General features: G+C 53.5%; 1 protein-coding gene across 1 annotated transcript in view; it reads right to left on the bottom strand.

Annotated features, from left to right (window-relative positions):
- The window catches only part of PROM2 (prominin 2), a 38,525-nt gene extending 18,815 nt beyond the window's left edge, over positions 1–19,710 (bottom strand). The window contains exons 1-12 of the mRNA XM_077805563.1: positions 19,533–19,710; positions 11,349–11,540; positions 11,025–11,074; positions 10,135–10,337; positions 9,238–9,358; positions 3,800–3,863; positions 2,983–3,132; positions 2,641–2,730; positions 1,961–2,160; positions 1,674–1,748; positions 1,521–1,629; positions 51–210 (exon numbers count right to left, since the gene is read on the bottom strand). Of these exons, the coding sequence (XP_077661689.1) occupies positions 51–210; positions 1,521–1,629; positions 1,674–1,748; positions 1,961–2,160; positions 2,641–2,730; positions 2,983–3,132; positions 3,800–3,863; positions 9,238–9,358; positions 10,135–10,337; positions 11,025–11,074; positions 11,349–11,540; positions 19,533–19,710 (1,592 nt within the window). The remainder of the gene's footprint in view (positions 1–50; positions 211–1,520; positions 1,630–1,673; positions 1,749–1,960; positions 2,161–2,640; positions 2,731–2,982; positions 3,133–3,799; positions 3,864–9,237; positions 9,359–10,134; positions 10,338–11,024; positions 11,075–11,348; positions 11,541–19,532) is intronic.
- Positions 19,711–20,045: the final 335 nt, after the last annotated feature.

Raw genomic sequence — 20,045 nt, 5'->3', positions numbered from 1 at the left:
AATCAGGTCCATAGACTCACACAGCTGCAGCCACTCTCCCATTACATTACCTGTATTTCTCATAGTGTTTCACCTCCTGGAGGTAAGGGCGGCTCTTGTTCTCCGCGTGCATCAGGGCATCATTCAAGGGCTGAGTGTAATCAGAGACTGGGAAGCTGTCCGCAATAGACTGGACCTTCTCACTGACCTTGTTCACTTCGTCCTTTAGCTCTGCAAGGTGAGAGTGGGAGATGTAGGGGGGACTTAGTGGGAGCCCTGCAGCTGGCAGGGACGGGCGTAGGCAAGCACTGGTCCTTCTCTGCGGCCCCAAGGGGCTGGATGTTACAGGACCATTCACAAAATACACCCCTCCTCTGTTCAGGACAGACCCTCTCACCCAGCCTGTGCTGAAGTCCTAGAAGTGTCTGCCCCTTACCTGGTGCAGTAAACACACCCTAACCCTAATCTCTGACTGAACCTTTCCAAAATGGTTTGGACAGGGTTTGGACTCAAGTCTCAGGTACAGACCAAGCTCTCGGGCTCAGACGGGTCCTAGGACCCAGATCCCGAATGCTTGTTGACCTGTGTCAGAGAGATTTGTGCATGGACAGTAAGGGGGTTTGGGCTCAAACTTAAGTCTGAGGCTGGGCTTACAATGCAGTGTAGACACACCCTCAGAGACTCATATTACCCCAGTTTGAGTCCCCTGTAATGGGTAGGATGCTGGCCTGTGTTTCAGGATACATAGGTCCTACGCTCAGCTCTGCAGCTAGGGTTACCAACTTTGGTTGGATAAATTCCTGGAGGTTTCCTCACATGACATTATCTTTAAGTAAAGATTCATCTTTAATTCCTGGGGACTCCAGGGCAACCCTGGAGGGTTGGCAACCCTGTCTGCAATTGATGTGCCGGGTGACCCTGGGCCTGTCACTTAACCCTCTCACTCTTTGTCTCTCCTGTCTATTTTGACTGTAAGCTCCTATAGGGAAAGGCCTGTCTCCTACTGTAACCACACCAAGCACAGTGGGAGCCTGGTCTCTGCTGTGGCTCTTTGGTTGAGTCTCTCACTTCCCTAAGGTTAGGGCCTTTCAATATTGCCACCCTTCACTCCAATTTCCAAGGGTTTATGACCCCAATATAAAGATTTTCTTGTTTCTTGCAGTTCCATTGAATACAAGCGGGACCGTTTCCCGGGGCAGGTATTTTGGTGCCTAACTTCCATTGAAATCGGTGGGAGTTAGGTGACTAAATATGTCCGAGGGTCTGGGCCCCAGTGCCTGGCAGGGGCATGGATTAAAGGAAACAACAAAGTAAGAGGGAACAAAAGTAAAGTTCCAGGAGGAGAGCACAGGGGGTGCATATCCTAGCAGTCTGAAGCCATGCTGGGAACAAAATGGCTGCTGTCTCTGCAGGCCGGCTTTTTTCTTAGGAATTTAAAAGGGGGGCAGCTCTCAAGAACCAGAGGCATTGTGGTTGCATAGCTGCATGTACCAGAGTTTGGAAATGCAACACCCTACTGACCACAGAAGAGTTTTGCTCACCCTGCACAACCTGGGCCATCTTCACAACAGCTAGGTCTGGCATCGAGTTGAACGTGCTGTTGCCCTGGAAGAGCAAAAAGAGCCGTTTTCTCCCCCAGAATCGAACCAGCTTTCACATTTGCAAACAGGCCCCAGGCCTTGTCCGTCACATACCTTATCAATCAAGTCTGGGAAGTTAGCTTTGGGGAGACCAGACAGCGTCTTCAAAACCTGTTCCACGGAAGGAACCTGCAGGAAGAAACCAGCATTCCATGAACAGGTGAGTTCCCCTCCTCAACTCGGCAGAGTGTCCCTGCTGAGTCAGCGTACCTGCGTGGAGCAGCGTTGAGGGATGTCCCGCACCAAAGAAATGGACACAAAGGTGCCCAAGTGGCAAGAGAGACCCATCCCTCCATCAGACCTGGGAGGAAAAGGCCCTCTCTCTACAACCCTGCACTCACCCTTCTGTAGTCGGCTCCCGGCTCCAAGCTCTGGGCTTTGCCCAGTGCCCGGGCACAGGACGTGCAGCGCGGACTGTCCAGCAGGGAGACTGTGCTCTCCTTGCGATCTCTCAGCGCCAGGCCCAGCTCGTCCTGGAAATGGGTCAGAGTCCGCACGGTCTTGTTGAGAATCTGTAAATGGTGCAGCGAGTTCTGTAGGTCTTAAAGAGAAAACCCAAGGCTAGTTCTGGTGCTCCACTCCGTCTGTGCCACGAATGCTATTCCACCCGCTGGCCCCCGCCTTGCTACTACGCAAGTAGCTACGGAGCTGCTCAACAGACGGCCATCTTCAGTGCAGATTCCACCCCCCTGGGCCCCAGCCTCCAGCTAGAGATAGCGTGTCTGGTCACCAGAAGAGGGGAGTCGAACAGGGGAAGTTCTAAGGGTCAGAGGCATCTTCAGGATATGAGTGTGGGATGAGATGTGAAGCCAGCATGCCCAATGCAGGGCAGAGGAAGGGGCAGGGATCCCAGCATCAGGCAGAGGGGATTTCTGGGAGGTAGAGGTTTGGACCTGTCCCCAGCCTAGTCTGGCATAAGAAGGCTCCAAAGACTGGTCTGAAGGACTCTAAAGTCATCTCCTTTCATTTCTGACAGTGAAGGACAGTCCCACTCACAGGAGAAGGTGAGCCTCCATCTTACCTTGTGCCCTTCCCTGAATGGCCTCCAGCACTGAATATACCTGCTCCTTCAGCAGCGAATGGATGGTGAGGCCAATGCTGCGGCTGACATCTGAAAAGCACCAAACCACCCTTTGTGAGCTGCTGCCTCCGCCCTGCGTGGGGCAAATGCTACTCTGACTCACACCAAGCGGGAAGCAGCTACGGGCAGAGTCTCCCGCACATGGGGAGCTGGAATTTGGAGTCTGGCAACCCAGCATAATAAACACCAGACCTGAGCATAAGGACACCTCCTACAGCAGGCTGGAGTGGCAAGTCTCTCAGCCCCTGTGGGCTGCAGCCATTAGATGGTGCCGTCCCTCACTAACACACACAAAGCCAGTATGCCGCAGAATGCAAACTTCAACGACTGCCATGATGTTGCGCTGATAACCGAGAGCAGGATCTGGCATTATCTCCGGCTTTTCCTCCCCCTCGGGGCGAACCTTGGAGACGGCCACGCTCTCTCCCTGCCCTCGTGGGGTAAGAGACCCAACGTCCACCCAGGCCTGCTCAAAATCTCTCTACGGATTGGACAACCGATGCTGATTTGAACCAACAATGAAGACCCATTCCCAGCTCTGCAAAGGGTTCGGGAGAGTCTCCCCCTGCCCCAAAGGGGGCTTTGCTTAGGGTTCGGGAAAGGGCAACTGACATGCGCGCAAGATGCCCACTAGAGCTTGGGGCAGGGCTAAAGCAAAGCTGATGAGAAATCACTCCTTGCCGTTTCAGAAGGCTGCTACGTGGTCCAGTGGGAATTTTCCTTTTGTAGGGCAAGCACTGAGAAAGACCCAGGTGCCTGGGATAGATTTTATTTGGGGCGATGGGAAGCGTTTTCCCACACGATCAGGATAACTGTAAGGGTGATCAGGGAGTCCAGATGCTGTGGATACAGTTGGGGTTTAATGACTTGATTCTGCTCCCGTCCAAGTCAGTGGGAGCTTTGCCATGACATCACTGGGAGCAGGGAATGGTGGAAGGGAGTTGGAGTCATGCAAAGAAACATGTGACAACTGCTCAGAGAGGAGAGCTGGGACCAGGGGTCATGGAGCTGCTTTCCTCTCCCGCAAGTACCCAGCCTCCCAGGAATAGGGGAGACTGCTCTGGCCTAGAAGAGGAAAGGCCAACAGCCAGACACTCACTGTTCAGGTCGCCAATTATTTGCTGTCTGGGCACCGCAAACTGGTCCACGACAGACTGCACCCCCTGCCGGAGAGAGAGAAGCAGAGAAAGGTCTCACTCAGCCTCCTGGAGGCTGCATCAGCATGGTCAGTTGGCTTGGGACCCACGATCGCTTGGGCCCATAAGGCCTGGCTGGGCTCTGCCTCTGAGCCTGGGCACGATTCGTTGTGCTTTCGGCCCCGGACGGGGTCCTCTGGGTGAGCAGAAAGCCCCTGGGTTTATTCCATTCCATGTAGCCATCCCAGTTTTGCTCAGTTAATTTCTCCTGGACCCCAGCACCCTCCCATTCTCTGCAGACAGTAACGCCCCACCCAGTTCTCGTGAGGGACTGTCCCACTCAAGCCTCGTCCTATTGCAGTGGATTGTGACCATAACGAGCCGAGTCAGCTGACCGTGGCCAAGGATGGGTCGTGATCTGCATTGTGTTGTGGCTAATGGCTGGTCCCAGTGGGGTCTAATCACAAGTAACATCATGGCCGCCCAGGGAAGGCACATAACTCCCCAAGATCCCTGGCACTGGCTTCTCCATCCACCACCCAGAGGTGGGAACCCTGCTTCCTGGGCAAATCTCCATGCAGCCTTAGTGAGTGGCGCCTCCCTAGACAATAACCGATAAACTCCATGCAACCAGGGCGCTCTCTCTACTCACACAGCAACTGAGCTGCCCGCTTGGCCCTGGGCTCTGTGGCCAGGTGCTGGGCTGGGGACCCAATGCCCTACACGGGGGACTTCTGGGAGAGATGTATTTATGGCACCCTCCTGGACCTCCCTTCAAACACAGCTCCCAAATCATCGCCTGGCCCCTACTGAGGTCACCGCTGGATCAAGCCCTGGGCAGCCAGGGAAGCTCATGTCTTTAGCCTGCCCCAATCAGCGCCATGGGGAAAATACAGGTCCCTGGGCAAAGCCTGAAAACATTGGAGAACTTGGGTGTTTGAAATCCTACTCCAGCGGCAGGCCCCAGAGAAGCCACGCTGCCCCTCACCAGCCTTGGGGCTGAAGTACCCTTTACGTGCAGGGTTATTTGCAGCATCATACTGGCTTTGCTCCCGCCAACACCCAAACCTCAGCTCTGCCGACGTGCCTTAGGGGCAAGGTAGGCCACAGGGAGTGGGAGGGGCCCCCCAGATCAGTGGGGCCACGCCAGATCCACTGAATTGAGGGCCCCAAGGATTTAGCCCTAAGGGAATGAAAACGCCATTGCATTAGAGCGCTGATTATTAAGAGCTGTGTATCTCATTAACCCCACCCTCAAGCCCGTGGCTTCCCTGCTGGCTCCCACGTATGTACCGGAACCCCGGCCGGATCGGAGCCCCTCCTTGGCTCTGTTCGGCTGGACGGGGCTGTGCAGCAGCGCAGAATGCAGACTGAGCAAACAGCCTGGCCAGGCAGCAGCGGGGAGGGAAAGAAACAACGCTTTGCAATTAAAAATGAATTTTTAATGAAGCTGCAGCACATTGTGCCTGCTCCAGCCGTGAAACCCGGGCGGGCCCCACCACGCCGACAGCTCTAGGTCCGAGGGGAAGCCCACAGGACAGCCGGGAAAGAGATGAAGGTCAGAGGCTGGAGCCGGGGGGTGAAGTATGGTATTTTCCCTCCAGTGGAGCCTGATTAGACCGGGGGCCCAGGGCAGAGAAGAGGAGCAGGAGGTGTTGGGAGAGAGCAGGACCCCAATCTGCCTTGCTCTGGAGAAAGCAGTGGGCACCCGTGAAACCTCCCCGCACTTGCTCTGGCATTGGCCCCTACACCAGCCATCCACAGCCACTTCCTGTCATGCCCGGCCAGGATGCTGCCCTGTGAAGGAGGGGTGGGTGCCCAGAAAGGCGGATCTGGGCCAGTGCGGAGCTGCTGAGAACTTGGGCTGAGACCCCTCTGCTCATCTCACATGGAGCCGGAGGAGTCTCCGCAGGGCCCGAAGGGAGTTCCAGCTCTGTCCCCAATGCAGGCGGGTGAGTGAATCCAGCAGCCGCATCTAGTGCTGGACAGGCTGCTGCTGAGCAGCATGAAAAGCAAAGCAGCTAACTGTAGCCAAGCTCCATCTGCGCAGTTAGCAGGGCAGAGGAAGGGGTCCCCTGTGTGACCGCGGCACAGGATCATAGGAAGGGGACGTGTCGGATCACGGTGAACTATCCTGCCCCACTGCTAATATTCCCTGGGCCCACAGGAAAGCCAGTGCAAAGGGCTCCACCATGCTGCCAGCAGTCCAAGGCACAGCACCCCACTACAGCATCCCATCCCGAGGCGCAGCACCCCAGTATATGGCGCCCCAATGCACAGTGCCCCCAGGCATCCCACCGCCGTGCACAGCGCCCCACTGCACCGTACCCCGTTCTGCTCCACCTCCCCACACAATGGACCCAACCCCACTGCAGAATACTCCGCCCACCTCGGCGGCACCCTTCTCAAGTGCTCCAGACCCCACCCGGCTGCCGTCACCCCAAAGCACAATCCCCACCCCACTCCCCCCAGCACTGGACCCAGCGCTCTGCTCAACCCCACAACGTACTGTACACTTCATCCCATCCCGCAGAGTACCCCATTCCACCCTGGATCACTCCGCTCAAAGCACCTGACTGGCCGCGGATCACCCCTCTGCACAGCACCCCTAGTGCACCTTTGCCCAGCTGGCCAGGCTGAGCATTGCCCTGGCTGCCAGGCCCCTCCTTGGCCTTGCCCCCGCTCGGTACTTTCCCCAGCACATTGCAGAGGTGACATGTGTCATCTCCAGGCTCAGGGGAGGTTCATGCTGTTTTCCATGCCCTGGATTCATGGCTGTCTCAGAGGATGCCCGCCTGTCTCCTTGCATTAGTGCACCAGCCTTTGAGGAGCCCTGCCACTGCGGTGGCCGGGCAGCACACTCAGCCTGCAAGGGGGGGTTCTTAGCTGACTAGAGCAGAAAACTCCACATTTGAGCAAGTGACTGACGCACCCGCCGTGACAGAGCCTCCTCTTGTGCGGCAGCGGACGCTTGCTGACGGAGACACGGTGCTGAGTCGGCACCCGCAGCATGTGCAGGGGTTGCAGAGTGGACTGGCTCAGACAGGATCAGACCCTCCCTACGGATCTTGGGGCCAAATCTATCCATCCCCATACATACCCTCTGTATCGACTCATCCCCATAGACACCCCTCTACCATCTGTCTATCCCTATACACCCCCATCTCTCATGTATCCATCCACCCCCATACACTCCCCTTTACCAATCCATCCATTTATCTATCTATTCATCCGCATACACGCCCCACCACCTATTCTTCCCAAGATTTCGATCATCTATCCACCCACCCACCCTTCTTCAGGTATCTATCTATCTAATGTGCCCATCTGCCTGACATCTGACTGCTCTAAGTGAGTGCAGATCGTTGATTTCAATGGTTACATCCCTCTGTTTGTGCCACATCTGAGAGTATGAAGAAGGGCTGGGAACTCATTTGTTTTCCTGATGGCACAGAGCTCTGCGCGCACTGGTTTGGTCCAGGGCTGGGCCTGCCGATTCCTGAGAGGGGCAGCCCCAGCTCAAACCAGGAGGTACCTGTGATGTTTCACTCCATATTCTTTAGGAAAATATGCTTATGAAATGAATATGACATCACTGAGATGTACTTTATGCACGGTGGGTCTTGTAAGAGATCATTGGAAAGGTCGTAATTTACTGAATGTGATTATCCAAAGTGTACGCCTGTATCATTTCTGTATCTGAAGTTAGGAATAGTGACTATGTATCTGTATTTCAATTATGCTCCTTTGGGTGATGCCCACTGCTAACACTTCAGGTACAACAATGGAAAGGCCAGACAGGGCGGACGGCCCATCAGCGAGGACAATGGGCTGTGAAAAGGTTTGGCCCTCCTACCGACCCTCCATACTGCCACTGGATGCTACAGAGTCAGGTGGTCTTGTCACCTGATACTAAACGTTACCTGGGACTTCTTGTAATTTTTCACTGGAAGGGAAGGGGGTCAAGTTTGGGAAAAAAAGGATTCCAGCCTTATGTAAATCCTATTTAAGGGTGGGGAGGAAGGCAAACGGGACTCCTTCTCTCCATGGCCTGTCTGCCTAAGAAGAAAAACTGCTAAAGGCACCTGAAGGGAAGGCAAGGGGAGAGTCCAGACTGAGACAGGGATCCAGTCTGAAAAGGAATATAACTGCAACTTTAAACCACAGAAACTTTGCAACCTGCCTAAAATAACATTTAGGGTGAGAATTGACATTTTGTATCCTGTTTCTTAAGTATACTGAGCTTAGCTTGTGTACTTTGTTTTATTTGCTCAGTAATCTGCTTTGTTCTGTCTGTTCTCTCTTATATTCACTGAAAATTCACCTTTTGTAGTTAGTAAACTTAATTCTTGTTTATAATATAACCCAGTTTATGTAATTTCTAACTGGGGAGGGGGCAAGAAGTTGTGCATATTTCCCTCCACATTGAAGGAGGGGGCAAATTTCATAAAACCTTTGGGTTTGTACCCCTTAAAGGGAGCGGGCACCAGAGTGTTGGGGCAAGCCCCTAAGGCTGAATCGTTCCAGAGCGGATCCCTGTCTCCCTGTGCAGCTGGGTTTGGCCCTGCCTGTGTGCGTGGCTGGAAGAGGCTTGTGAGCCTGGTCCGGCCAGGCCGGGTAAAGGGGACCCAGGCTGGCAGAATAGGCTCACTCAGTGGCACCCCAGCACATCAGGTGACACCCCAAAGGGCCCAAACCCATCTCAGTACCAACCTAAGAGAGTCGCTTTTTATCAGCCGTAAGGGCGAGTGACGGTGGGAGGGGGCGGAGAGGAGAGAGCAGCAGACAGGATCCTGGGGGGGAAGAGGCAATGTAGTGGGTAGGGCCTCAGGGTAAGGGGAGGCAGCCCCCCACGCACACACTTTTAGGGAGCTTCCACCACTCCTGATCCACAGCCCCTCTCAATCCAAGTCCTGGGCTCCCCCCTCCTGCCGATGCACCTCAGTCCTGACCTGGATCCTCTCCTGCTGTCCCTGGCCTGGGTTCCCTCCAGCATGCGTCTTAACCCCATCCGCAGCCCCTGCTATCCCAGTCCTGGGCTCCGTCCCCACTACCATGCACTTTAGTCCTTACCCACAGGACCCTCTACAGCCACCACCGGGGATCCGCTCCTCGCTAGTGCTGCAAAGCTGGGGCAGAGTTGCCCATCCGTCCCATCCCCAGCCAGCAGGCAGATGACGCCCATCTTGCCAAAGTCTGCACAAGCAACAGGGTCTTGGAGGGAGACTTAGGGCCTAGACAGGATTCCAGAGCCCCTGATATGCAGCATTGGCTACCGGGACCCATACCTGCATGCCTCTCCCTCTCCAGCATACGCACACCCCGAGATCCCTGCGCGGCTGCTGTTCTCAATCCTGGCCCTGCGAGCTGACAGCCAACAGGCAAGGTGGCTCCAGCTTACCTGTGGGATGCTGCCAATATTCTTCCTCAAAGTGTGTAGAGTGGCTGGCACGGCTCGGGCCCCAGGCTCCATCTGCTCCGTCACCCGCTGGTTGGCAATGAAAGCACAGATAACGCCAGCCCTGCGGGAGACGAGGCCAAAGCAGGTCACCTTAGTGCTCCAAAGAGCAACCAAATCAACTTGTCTAACAACCCTCTGACATGCAATGGGCCAGAACCAACCCCAGAGATACTGGGGGGTCTTCAGATCCAGCTCTGGGCTCCATGGCTGGTCCAAACCAAGTCCCCAGGTCTATGCAAATGACCCCAGACCTTGTCCCGGTTCAGAGTCTCATCCCAACTCTGTATCTCAGCTGTTCTCTGTGCTCTCAAGAGCGGGACAGAGGTGAAGAGGAATAGGAACCCGGGGGCAGGTCAGAGGGGGATGACAGGGTGAGAACAGGGGGATGGGCCCCTGGGGATTGCTGGGGTGAGGGGGAAAAGCTGGGTTGAAATTCAGGGTTTCAGGCCATGTTTTTCATATGCAGCCTCTGATTTGGGGTGCCTCCGTTTCTGGGTGCCCTACTGCCAGAACCAGACCGAGCCCCTGCTGTGATAGCCGGGGTGCCCTTGCCCCAGACCCTCTCCTGAATGGAGGGCCCCTAATGCCCCTTTTCCCTCGGGCCCTGACGTGCCAACCCTGGTGCCCAGGAAATGCCCAAAGGGAGATTAGCCCCCAGTGGCCCCGCCCTACCCGGAAAGACCGGCACTGCCCCCACGTGGTGCCCTACGGTACATTGTCCCCGCGGGGTGCCCCCTGGACTAGTTCCCGCGGCCCATCCGCCCCCTCCGCTCCCCTCCGTCCACTGCACACCTGCCTGAGCCCCGCACCCCCCAGCCCGGCGCTGGCCTCACTCACAGGAGGATGGCGGTGGCGAGGGAGAGGCAGGACGCGAGGAGGTTGCGCCGGCAGGCGAGGGAGCGGCGGTCGGCCTTGAGGCGCCCCCCACAGCCCCGGCGGCGCCGGCAGCAGCAGAAGCACAGACCAGTCGCCGGCACCGCCACGAAGAAGAGCGCAGCGATCAGGGCGCAGACGAGGTAGCCGGCCTGGTAGCGGACCACCTGGGGGGAGCGAGCAAGGGCCTCCTCGTGGGGGGGGTACCTCTCCTGGCCCCCACCCATTCCCCTCACCCTCCCCTTGCCCTGCCTCCCCACCCACCTCCCCCACACACCCCGCTCTCCCACGCCCTCCCCTTGCCCTGCCTCCCCACCCACCTCCCCCACACACCCCACTCTCCCACGCCCTCCCCTTGCCCTGCCTCCCCACCCACCTCCCCCACGCTCTCCCACGCCCACCCTTTGCCCTGCCCCCTCCCCACAGCTCCTTGCCCAGCCCCTACTAGTCCCCCCACCCATCCCCCACACCCTCGTCTTGCCCCACCCCCACTAGCCCCCCCACACCCTCCCCTTGCCTCACTGCCACCAGTCCCCCACTCCCTCCCCTTGCCCCGCCCCTCACTTACTCCTTGCCCCAAACCTTCCCTCCCATTCACCCATGCCTTCTCCTTGCCCCATCCCTCCACCACACCCTTCTGACACCACCCCACACATCTCCCCCTGCCCCGCATTTCACTCAGCCAGCCCCAGGTGTCCTTGCCCTCGGGCCCATCCTTCACCCGCCCCACCCCTCACCCCCGCAGTAACCCAAGGAAATCCCGGTGTCCGCTGTGCCACAGGTGGGCCCCCAGAGGAGTAAGTGAAGTGGGGCCACACAGGACAGGTACAAACCCGCCCCCCACCCCGGCTCACCTGAGAGGTTCTGACTGACGACGGCTCGTTCAGGGCCATCCGGAGCAGCTCTGTGAAAACAAAAACCAACGGCCCGTCAAACCCCCAAACCCGGCCGCCCTTCCCCGTCCTCGCCTTCCCCCTGCTACCACCGCCCCGTCACGATGAGCCAAGCTGCCGGGGAGGACGCTCTTCCCCTCCGTCTTGTGCCCAGCGGTGGGGCCAGGTCTCCCAAGGAACTCGGAGCCGGCACGGCTCACAAGCCCCCATCAGGGCCCGAATTTCAGGCACACACAGTACCCGGGTTGCCCCATGGCTCTCTGCCCCCGCCCCCATCTGGCTCACCTGTGGGGAAGGGGTTCTGCTGGACCACATCCAGGTAGCGCCGGACGACACCGTAGAGCGGATCCAGCGAGCTCGGGACCCGGTGCTGGGCGGGGACCTGCTGGTCAGCGCCTATCTCCGTGAACTGGTGGACGAGGAGAGGGTTTCCAGGCGGACATTTCTGGGAGCGAACTGGATCCAGGAGAACCCAGGCTAAGGCCAGAGACAAGTGCAGAGGCACAGCTGAGGCTGAGCCCCCGACGCCTCTGGGCTGAGGGGCCTGCATTGGTTCAGAAACAGCCCCGGGGGGGCAGGGGGCTCTACCGCCTGGATTGCAATGGAGCCCCAAGGAGCCCCAGCCCTCGGGGAAGAGAATTCCCCCCCGCAGGGGCTGTGCCTGGAAGCCGCTGAGCCGGGTGGTCTCCTTGGAGGTGCCCAGACCCCCTCAATGCTCCCAGCTCCCACACACAACACGGGGCGCAGGGAGAGGCATCCCTGGCTCTGGCTCTCCCTCCTCTTCAGCTGATTGCCCCTGCAGCTGGAGTGCCTCCGAAACTGGCCCGACTGGTTTGATGCCTCCCGAGGGCCCAGGTGCTGCAGTGGCTGGCTTCCTTCTGCTCCGGGGATGGGGCAGGGTGGGGCGAGGCGCTTCTCCCAGCAGCTGTTCCAGGCCCCTTTCGCAATGCGCCCTGCTTTCCCGAGCCACTGAGCACTTCGATGCCAGCACTCCCACTCCGCAAGGGCGGCCTGGAAAGACCAGCGGGCCCAAGGGGGCGGGAGAGGGGACAGGGGCTGTGCACTCCCCTCACTCCCTGCCCCCAGGGAACTGGCAGTGCAGCTCCTCATGCCTGGGGAACTACCTAATCTAGGCGCTCACCCCAAACTGGGCTGATGGCATTACATAGCCGATTCCCTAAGAAGGAGAAGTTTAAAGTGGCTTTAATCCCCATACTCCAGGGGCCATGCAGGGCCCTGTCTGCTCTCCTCAGTGTAAGTCACAGCAGCCTAACTTACGCTCTGCTTCCCATGGCCCCAGGGAATGATAGCATAGCTGTTGCACTGTGCGCTCTGGACATGACCCCCCACACGCCACCTTCAATGAGGATACGCAGAGTCAGAAAAACAGCTCTGCTCCAGCCAGGGAAGGCGCCCAAGCCGGGGGTTATTTGGCGGGGGCTGTTTCTTCCCACTTTCAGATCTCATGACACTGCCAGGGAATGTTGAACTGTTTGGTTTTCACTGCTAATCAGAGCCAAACCGGATCAGAGGCCTTGGTGAGATGGCAGGGAAGCGCAGCATGCTGGGTAATGCAGGGGGAGATGGGAGCACAGAAAAGCCAGACCTGCAAGTCAGGAAGGCGATTTGGCTAAACATGTAATTTTAAACCTAATGGAAGTGGAATGGAAGCTGAAGAGAGCTGAACAGCTTTGGCTTAGCAATGATGAGTGCTCTGCTCAAAGACTAGTACTGCAAAAATGGAAATCCAAAAAGGGACCAACAGCTGAAGACTGGAACTTCGACATCGTGAGCTTGGCCACCATGGCAAGAACTGTAAGAGAAAAACCCAAGAAAAACTCAGAGATATGGGATACTTTCCTGGAGGTATCTGAATGTTCCTATTAAAGTATGGGGCCCTTCACATGTCCCCCTCTTTGAGGGGGACCAGACATCTGATTTACCAGCTTGTTACCCTTCAACGCCCCTCCCCTACCCAGATTTTTCACACTTGCTATCTGGTCACCCTACCCTCTTCTCTACCCACTTCCTTCCGGTCTCTATTCCCCTCCTCCTAATTTTGCTTCTATTCTTCATCTTATTTTAATAATTTTTCTTAAACTAGTTGGATTTTGCTAAGCAACATTGGTTTGTTTTTCAAATAATTGATTTCTTTTGTAACCATTCATATAATAGAGAACTAAATATTTAAAAAAAAGAAAAGGAGGACTTGTGGCACCTTAGAGACTAACCAATTTATTTGAGCATAAGCTTTCGTGAGCTACAGCTCACTTCATCGGATGCATTTGAAGTATAGCTAAGGCTGGGCAGCAAATGGTTCATATATTCTGAGAAGTACGTTCGTGTATATTTTGTTGTTTGTTTTTTCTGCGACAAAAGAAAAGCCAAACCACAGCTCTGCCTGGGAAACACACAGCAGAAGGCACAGAAGAAGAGAGGCTTGAGAATAACTAAGCTGCACAAGGGAAACAGAGTCACAACAGGGCACGGAGCTGTGTCAAAAGCAACCCAGCCCCATGCAGGTGCCAATTCCCTCCAGGAATTGCTACCCAGGTGTGGGCACAGAGATCGTTGCTCCATGGAGCTGACAAACTGACTCTCTTGCAAGCAATCTGGGAAAGACACTTCAGTGCCAAGGCTTGACTCAGGAGGGGATCTGAGAGACTGTGTGGCACTGACCCATCTCTGCCCACTGGGGTGACCAGCCACAGGCACCCACTGTCCTGAGGTTCAGGAATAATATGGTGGAGGCAGGACAGAGTAAGCCAGAATCTGACCTGGGTCCAGCTGCTACCGTATAGTGGAAAGCCTGGTAAATGGCCAGCAGGTGGGCAGAAGGGAGTAGAAGGCAGTGGAGCGGAGAGAGAGACGAACTGGCTCCAGGCGTGACTTTGGCGTTCCCACTCTGGAGGCCAGCACAGACTTGCCGACTGGATGCTGACGCATCAACAAGCTGGGGCAGGGTGCTTGCTCCAGCAGCTTCCCATGGAGGAGGAGGGAGAGAGCTGCCTTCCCCCAGTCCTGTGCATGGTCTGGGCCTGCTGGACCTGCAGGGGTGACTTATTTCCAGCTCAGATGCCAGAGGTTTCTCTGCCCACAGGGAGGTGTCTGTACACACCCCACCCAGAGGCTCAGCCCACTGAGCTTGCTGCCATACAGTGTGGGGATTGGTGAAATGTAAAAGAAGTAACTGCTGGTTTTTACAAGCTCACCCTCAACACATCTAAGGATTAGAGCTCAGAGCAGGGAATCAGGACTCCTGGGTTCTCTCTCAGCTCTGCCACCGACTCCTTTTGGGTACATCATTTATTGCCCAATGTGAGAGGTGCTGGGCACTCTCAGCACCTGCTGATTTCAGTGAGAGCTGCAGGTCCTTGGCACCTCTGAAAAAATCAGGCCGCTAGCCTCTCTGTGCTTCAGTTTCCCCATACATACAATGGTGATAATAATGTTGGCCTCTCTTCCAGGTCTGCGGTGGGGCTGAATGAGTTGGTGTTTTGGAAGGTGCTTAGAGATCCTTGCATGAAAGACACTAGAGTGATGTAAAGTATTGTTCCCCAACCTTTTGTTTTCGGATCTGTCTATCACCACACATCCATACTTTATCATCCATCTATCTAATGCTCATCATTGTATGAGCTTCTAGTTTTAACCAGCATTAAACAGAAATCCGAAGGGCCATAAGCTGCAGTGTTATTGCCCACCGATTTGCTGTTTCTTTGGCATGAAAAAAACCAGCTCCTGGATTGCCAGCTTGTTTTTGGAGACAACCTCAAAAGACCTTGTTTGGAAATGACAGGTTTCAGAGGAGCAGCCATGTTAGTCTGTATTAGCAAAAAGAAAAGGAAGACTTGTGGTACCTTAGAGACTAACAAATTTATTTGAGCATAAGCTTTCGTGAGCTACAGCTCACCTCATGGGATGCATTCAGTGGAAAATACAGTGGGGAGATTTATATGCATAGAGAACATGAAACAATGGGTGTTACCATACACACTGTAACCAGAGTGATCACTTCAGGTGAGCTATTACCAGCAGGAGAGTGGGGGGGCTGGAGGGGGGCTTTTGTAGTGATAATCAAGGTGGGCCATTTCCAAAGATGGCCCACCTTGATTATCACTACAAAAGCACCCCTCCCCCCCATCCCCCCCACTCTCCTGCTGGTAATAGAATCATAGAATATCAAGGTTGGAAGGGACCTCAGGAGGTCATCTAGTCCAACCCCTGCTCAAAGCAGGACCAATCCCCCAATTTTTGCCCCAGATCCCTAAATGGCCCCCTCAAGGATTGAACTCACAACCCTGGGTTTAGCAGGCCAATGCTCAAACCACAGCTCACCTGAAGTGATCACTCTGGTTACAGTGTGTATGGTAACACCATTGTTTCATGTTCTCTATGCATATAAATCTCCCCACTGTATTTTCCACTGAATGCATCCGATGAGGTGAGCTGTAGCTCACGAAAGCTTATGCTCAAATAAATTTGTTAGTCTCTAAGGTGCCACAAGTCCTCCTTTTCTTTTTTTGGAAATGGAATTTCTTTTCCTCTAGCTCATTGGTGCCCTCGGATGGTGAGAACTGGAAGCAAACTGAGAGCAATACAGCCCCAGTCCTGAAACGGGACCAGGTAGAGCTGAGCAAATAATTGATTTTTTTTGGTTCAGTGGCTGAACCAAAAATCTATTAGTATTGAACCGAAACTGAATCTTTCGATTTTCCTCAGTCAGATGAAAAAAAACAAAGAGATTTAGTTCAGGTCAAATGAAACATTTCAAATCTTGATTCAAATAGAAGGGCCGAAATGGTTCATTTTGACATTTCCAAAATTTTTGTTTTCAGGTTTTTTCAGCTGGAACTATTTGCCAGATTCAACCTGAATTTTTGAATGGTTTCAGTGCTCCCCAAAATGAATGTATTGGCCAGTTTACTGTTGATACTAAAATGGATGAAATCTGTCATGCGATTAGGGTCGTAAAGCCAGTGGTAAGTATCTTGGGTCTGACCAAACTCAAGTGTCTTGCAAATTTCTTCTGCTCTGCTACTGAGCCAAGCCAAGAAAAAATGGCTAAGTCATTTCTGCCTTTTGTATGGATTGAGCCTTAGAGCACCAAAGAAGACAGGAAAGCTGCAAGTGATCAGCGAGACAAAAATGGAGACTTCTAGAAAGGTCCATCGCCCTAGAGATGGAGGCTCGTAAGAGTGACCAAGGAGATGGATACCACCCAACCGAGGGCCTCAAGGGTCTTCCACAAACAGTCCCAAGGTGCCCTTGGCAGGTATTCAACCACACCTCCATTACTAAGTTCTGTAAATAAGAGCCAAGGAAAAGCCCATAATGTGTTTCACATGAAGTAGATGAGCTTTGAGCTCTCGTAGCTACCAGCAAAACTCCAAGGGAGACTGTAACAGGGTTCAGAGTAACAGCTGTGTTAGTCTGTATTCGCAAAAAGAAAAGGAGTACTTGTGGCACCTTAGAGACTAACCAATTTATTTGAGCATGAGCTTTCGTGAGCTACAGCTCACTTCATCGGATGCATCCGATGAAGTGAGCTGTAGCTCACGAAAGCTCATGCTCAAATAAATTGGTTAGTCTCTAAGGTGCCACAAGTACTCCTTTTCTTTTTGTAACAGGGTTGGCACCCATGCAGTTCGTGGAATGGGTGGCACCCACCTCTCACAAGTCAATGGTCAACGGTTTCTTCGATGGGTGCTCAGTGACTCAGCTCTCCAGCTGTCTGTAGGTGGAACAGAACAAATCCCTTCTGGGGTATACAGTCTTTACCTTCTCCTGGCCCTGGAATGGGGCCATACCCCCATGGCTTCCTCACTGGAGACACTGTCTTCTTGCAGCCCTCCCTGGGCTCAGTCTTGCTCAGTCCCAGTAACCAGCCAGGACCTCCTTCTTAGCTCCCCCGTCCCTGCTCACACTGAGCTGTCTCTGGTTCTGCTGGTCCTTCAGTCAGCAAGGAACCCAGTCCTCTCTTCCAGATCCAGGCAGCAACTGACTGACTCAGCTCTGCTGCTGCTTTTTATATGACCCTCCTGGCCACTGATTGGCTGCACTCCGGCAGCCCCTCTGATTGGCTGCTTTCCCTGCAGGCCTCTTGGAGGACTTCTCTTCTGCTCCTCTCTGGGATGGGGTGTGGCAGGACCCTGAGGCCTCCAGCAAGGGGCTTCTGGGCCTAGTCTATCCCTTCCCAGAGACATTCGTTTCATCTCATTGGATGATGAAAAGGTGACCACTCAGGGGAAGAAGATTAGGGTTGGACAATCACAACTCCTCATGAGAGATGGGGACTGTGGCATGACTGGCTGGGTCAGATTTGCAAAAATGAAAAATTGCCATCAGACAACCCACCAAAGGTCTTATTAGAGAAGAATCCATCAGCCATCAACACCCTGGTCTTCCACGTCCAGAACCCTGGGACACCAGAATGCCAGGAAGAGCAGGACTTTGTTGACTAGCCTCTGGGTAGCACCTCCTGCTGGTAGCTATCAAGTATTTGCTACAAGCAAACTCTGAGCTGACTCTTTGGGTCAGACCAATGGACCATCTAGCCCTGTATCCTGCCTTTGACCGTGGCCTGTGCCAGATGCTTCAGAGGGAATGAACAGAACAGGGCAATTTCAAGTGATCCATCCTGTGTTGTCTAGTCCCACTTTTGGACAATTGGAGATTTAGGGACATCCAAAGCATGGGATACATCCCTGCCCGTCTTGGCTAATAACCATTGATGGACCTATCCTCCATTAATTTATCTAATTATTTTTGAATCCAATTATACATTTACACTTCACAACATCCCCTGGCAACAAATTCCACAGGCTGACTGTGCGTTGTGTAAAGAAGTACTTCCTTTTGCTTGTTGTAAACCTGCTGCCTATTCATTTCATCAGGTGACCCCTAATTCCTATGTTATGTGAAGGGGTAAATAACACTTCCCTATTCACTTTCTTCCTTGGATACATAAGTCTCTGTTGGTACCAAAAAGGCCGACTCAGAGATCAGAGAATTAGTCTTATACCACTATTGTGTAATTAACTGAGGATGTAATATTAGCATAAAGTTTACCCTGGGGATGACATTTGGTGATAAGTTCACCACCGTGTGATTAGCTTCGAGGAATGAGAGCTTGGTTTGCAGTGACTGGCTCTTTCTTTCCTCAGAAGTGTTAACATTCTGTGTTAACCTCAGTCTTGTAAACTTTATTATAGTGTTGTGGAACTGTCTCCATTCGAGTTTCCGTAACTTCCTGTTTTCTTAAATCTCTAGTTTAGTTCCACAACAGGACATCAAAAGAGCTGGCGAGAGACATTGCAAGGGCAATTCATTCATATACTTGCTTGACAGAACTGTAAAAAGGAATAAACGGGAAGGATGGAAGGTAAGTGGTTGGCACGGGGCATGGGAATATGGGGGAGGAAGAGAACAATGGGAATTGGGTTCAGAGCAGGGGGATTGATGGAAGAGGAGTGGTAGGGAGGGGGAACCTCGAAAATTTTGATCGGAGTGGGATGCAAGGGAGGTAGTGGGTGGAGAGGTGGATGCAAAGGAAGTGGGTGGAGGGAACAGGGAACAATATAAGAGGGAACTGGTGAGGTAGTAATCCCAACGCTCCTCTACAGCTGTGAGACTTGGGTGACCTACAGAAAACACCTCAGAAACCAGCACTTTCTCCAGAAGATCCTCAACATAAAGCGGGGAAGATCACCGCACTAATGTCAGTGACTCCTGGAGGCCAACGCTTTGTTGAGGCCCTGATTACCCAGCACCAGCCGAGGTGGAGCAGGCATTGTGTGTGCATGCCTGATGCATGCCTACCAAAACAATTGCTGTACGCCCAACTCAACAAAGGAGAAAGGAAACAGGGAGGCCAAAGAAATGCTTTAAAGACACCCTCAAGACAAACATCCAGAGATGTAGCGTTGATACCATGCTGTCGAGACAGCAGCCCAGGATAGGGCTAACTGGCGAAGACTTGTCAGAGAAAGAACACTCACTTTTGAGGAAAATTGCCTTGCCCTGGTGGCAGAAAAACGCCAGAAAAGAAAGGACAGACGACTGTCACGCAGCAACCATGACCCAATCCTGCCTTCCAACATCACAGGCAATGTCTGCCAATGAGTTTGCAGCTCAAGGATCGGACTCCTCAGTCACCAGAGGACCCATAGTTGGTCACCAGCTCCTTGATACTTATGATGGCTGCATCATGTCGAGGTAATGTCCATACTGTATCTTTGTCCAGTCACATCAGGGGTTCTCACACATCTGGGAGGCTTGGAAGAAATTGTCTGGTAGTTTAATCCTAACAGTTTGATTGACTGATAAACTGATTTAATATATTTAGATGTGGCCATCTTTTGCCTTTTTAGGGTGGGGTCACAGACAATGAGAGGTCATCAAGTTTCCTGTGTATGGTACTGCAGTGCATCACAATTTCATCTTCTTTTTAATTAATTCTAGATTTACTTCCCTGGCCCCTTTCTAGCAGGCAGGGGAGGTTATGGCCATGGTCTGCCACAGCTTCCACCATGCTGTCTCCATGTCTGTACTCCAGAATGTCTTCAGCAATGACAGCAATCCCTGCAAGTCCTGTTAGCACATCTTGTTGATATTCTTCCACTGCAGGTTTGATCCCAAACGGCATTCTCAGCCATCTGTATCTGTCGGCTGGTGCCCAGAATGTGGTGAGGTAACTGCTTTCCTTATCCAGTAACACTTGCCAATAGCCATCTTGGGCATCAAGTACTGAGAATACTTTTGCTTTTGCCAAATCAGGTAATATTTCTTTAGTTGTAGGCATCAGATACTGAGCTCTTTATACTGCTATGTTTAAGCTGATTGAGTCTATGCAAATGCACAGCTTGGTTTTCTTCTCAATGGCTGCCATGCGGCTTATCCAACTTGTGGACTCTGTCACTTTAGCAGTGATTCCTCTCTCTTTCCATTTGCTTTATTGCTTCCATTATTTGTTCTCTTAAT

Source organism: Eretmochelys imbricata, chromosome 26, assembly GCF_965152235.1.
Source record: "Eretmochelys imbricata isolate rEreImb1 chromosome 26, rEreImb1.hap1, whole genome shotgun sequence".
In the NCBI taxonomy this organism is placed as follows: domain Eukaryota; kingdom Metazoa; phylum Chordata; order Testudines; family Cheloniidae; genus Eretmochelys; species Eretmochelys imbricata.
This window is presented reverse-complemented; position numbering and strand designations above follow the sequence as displayed.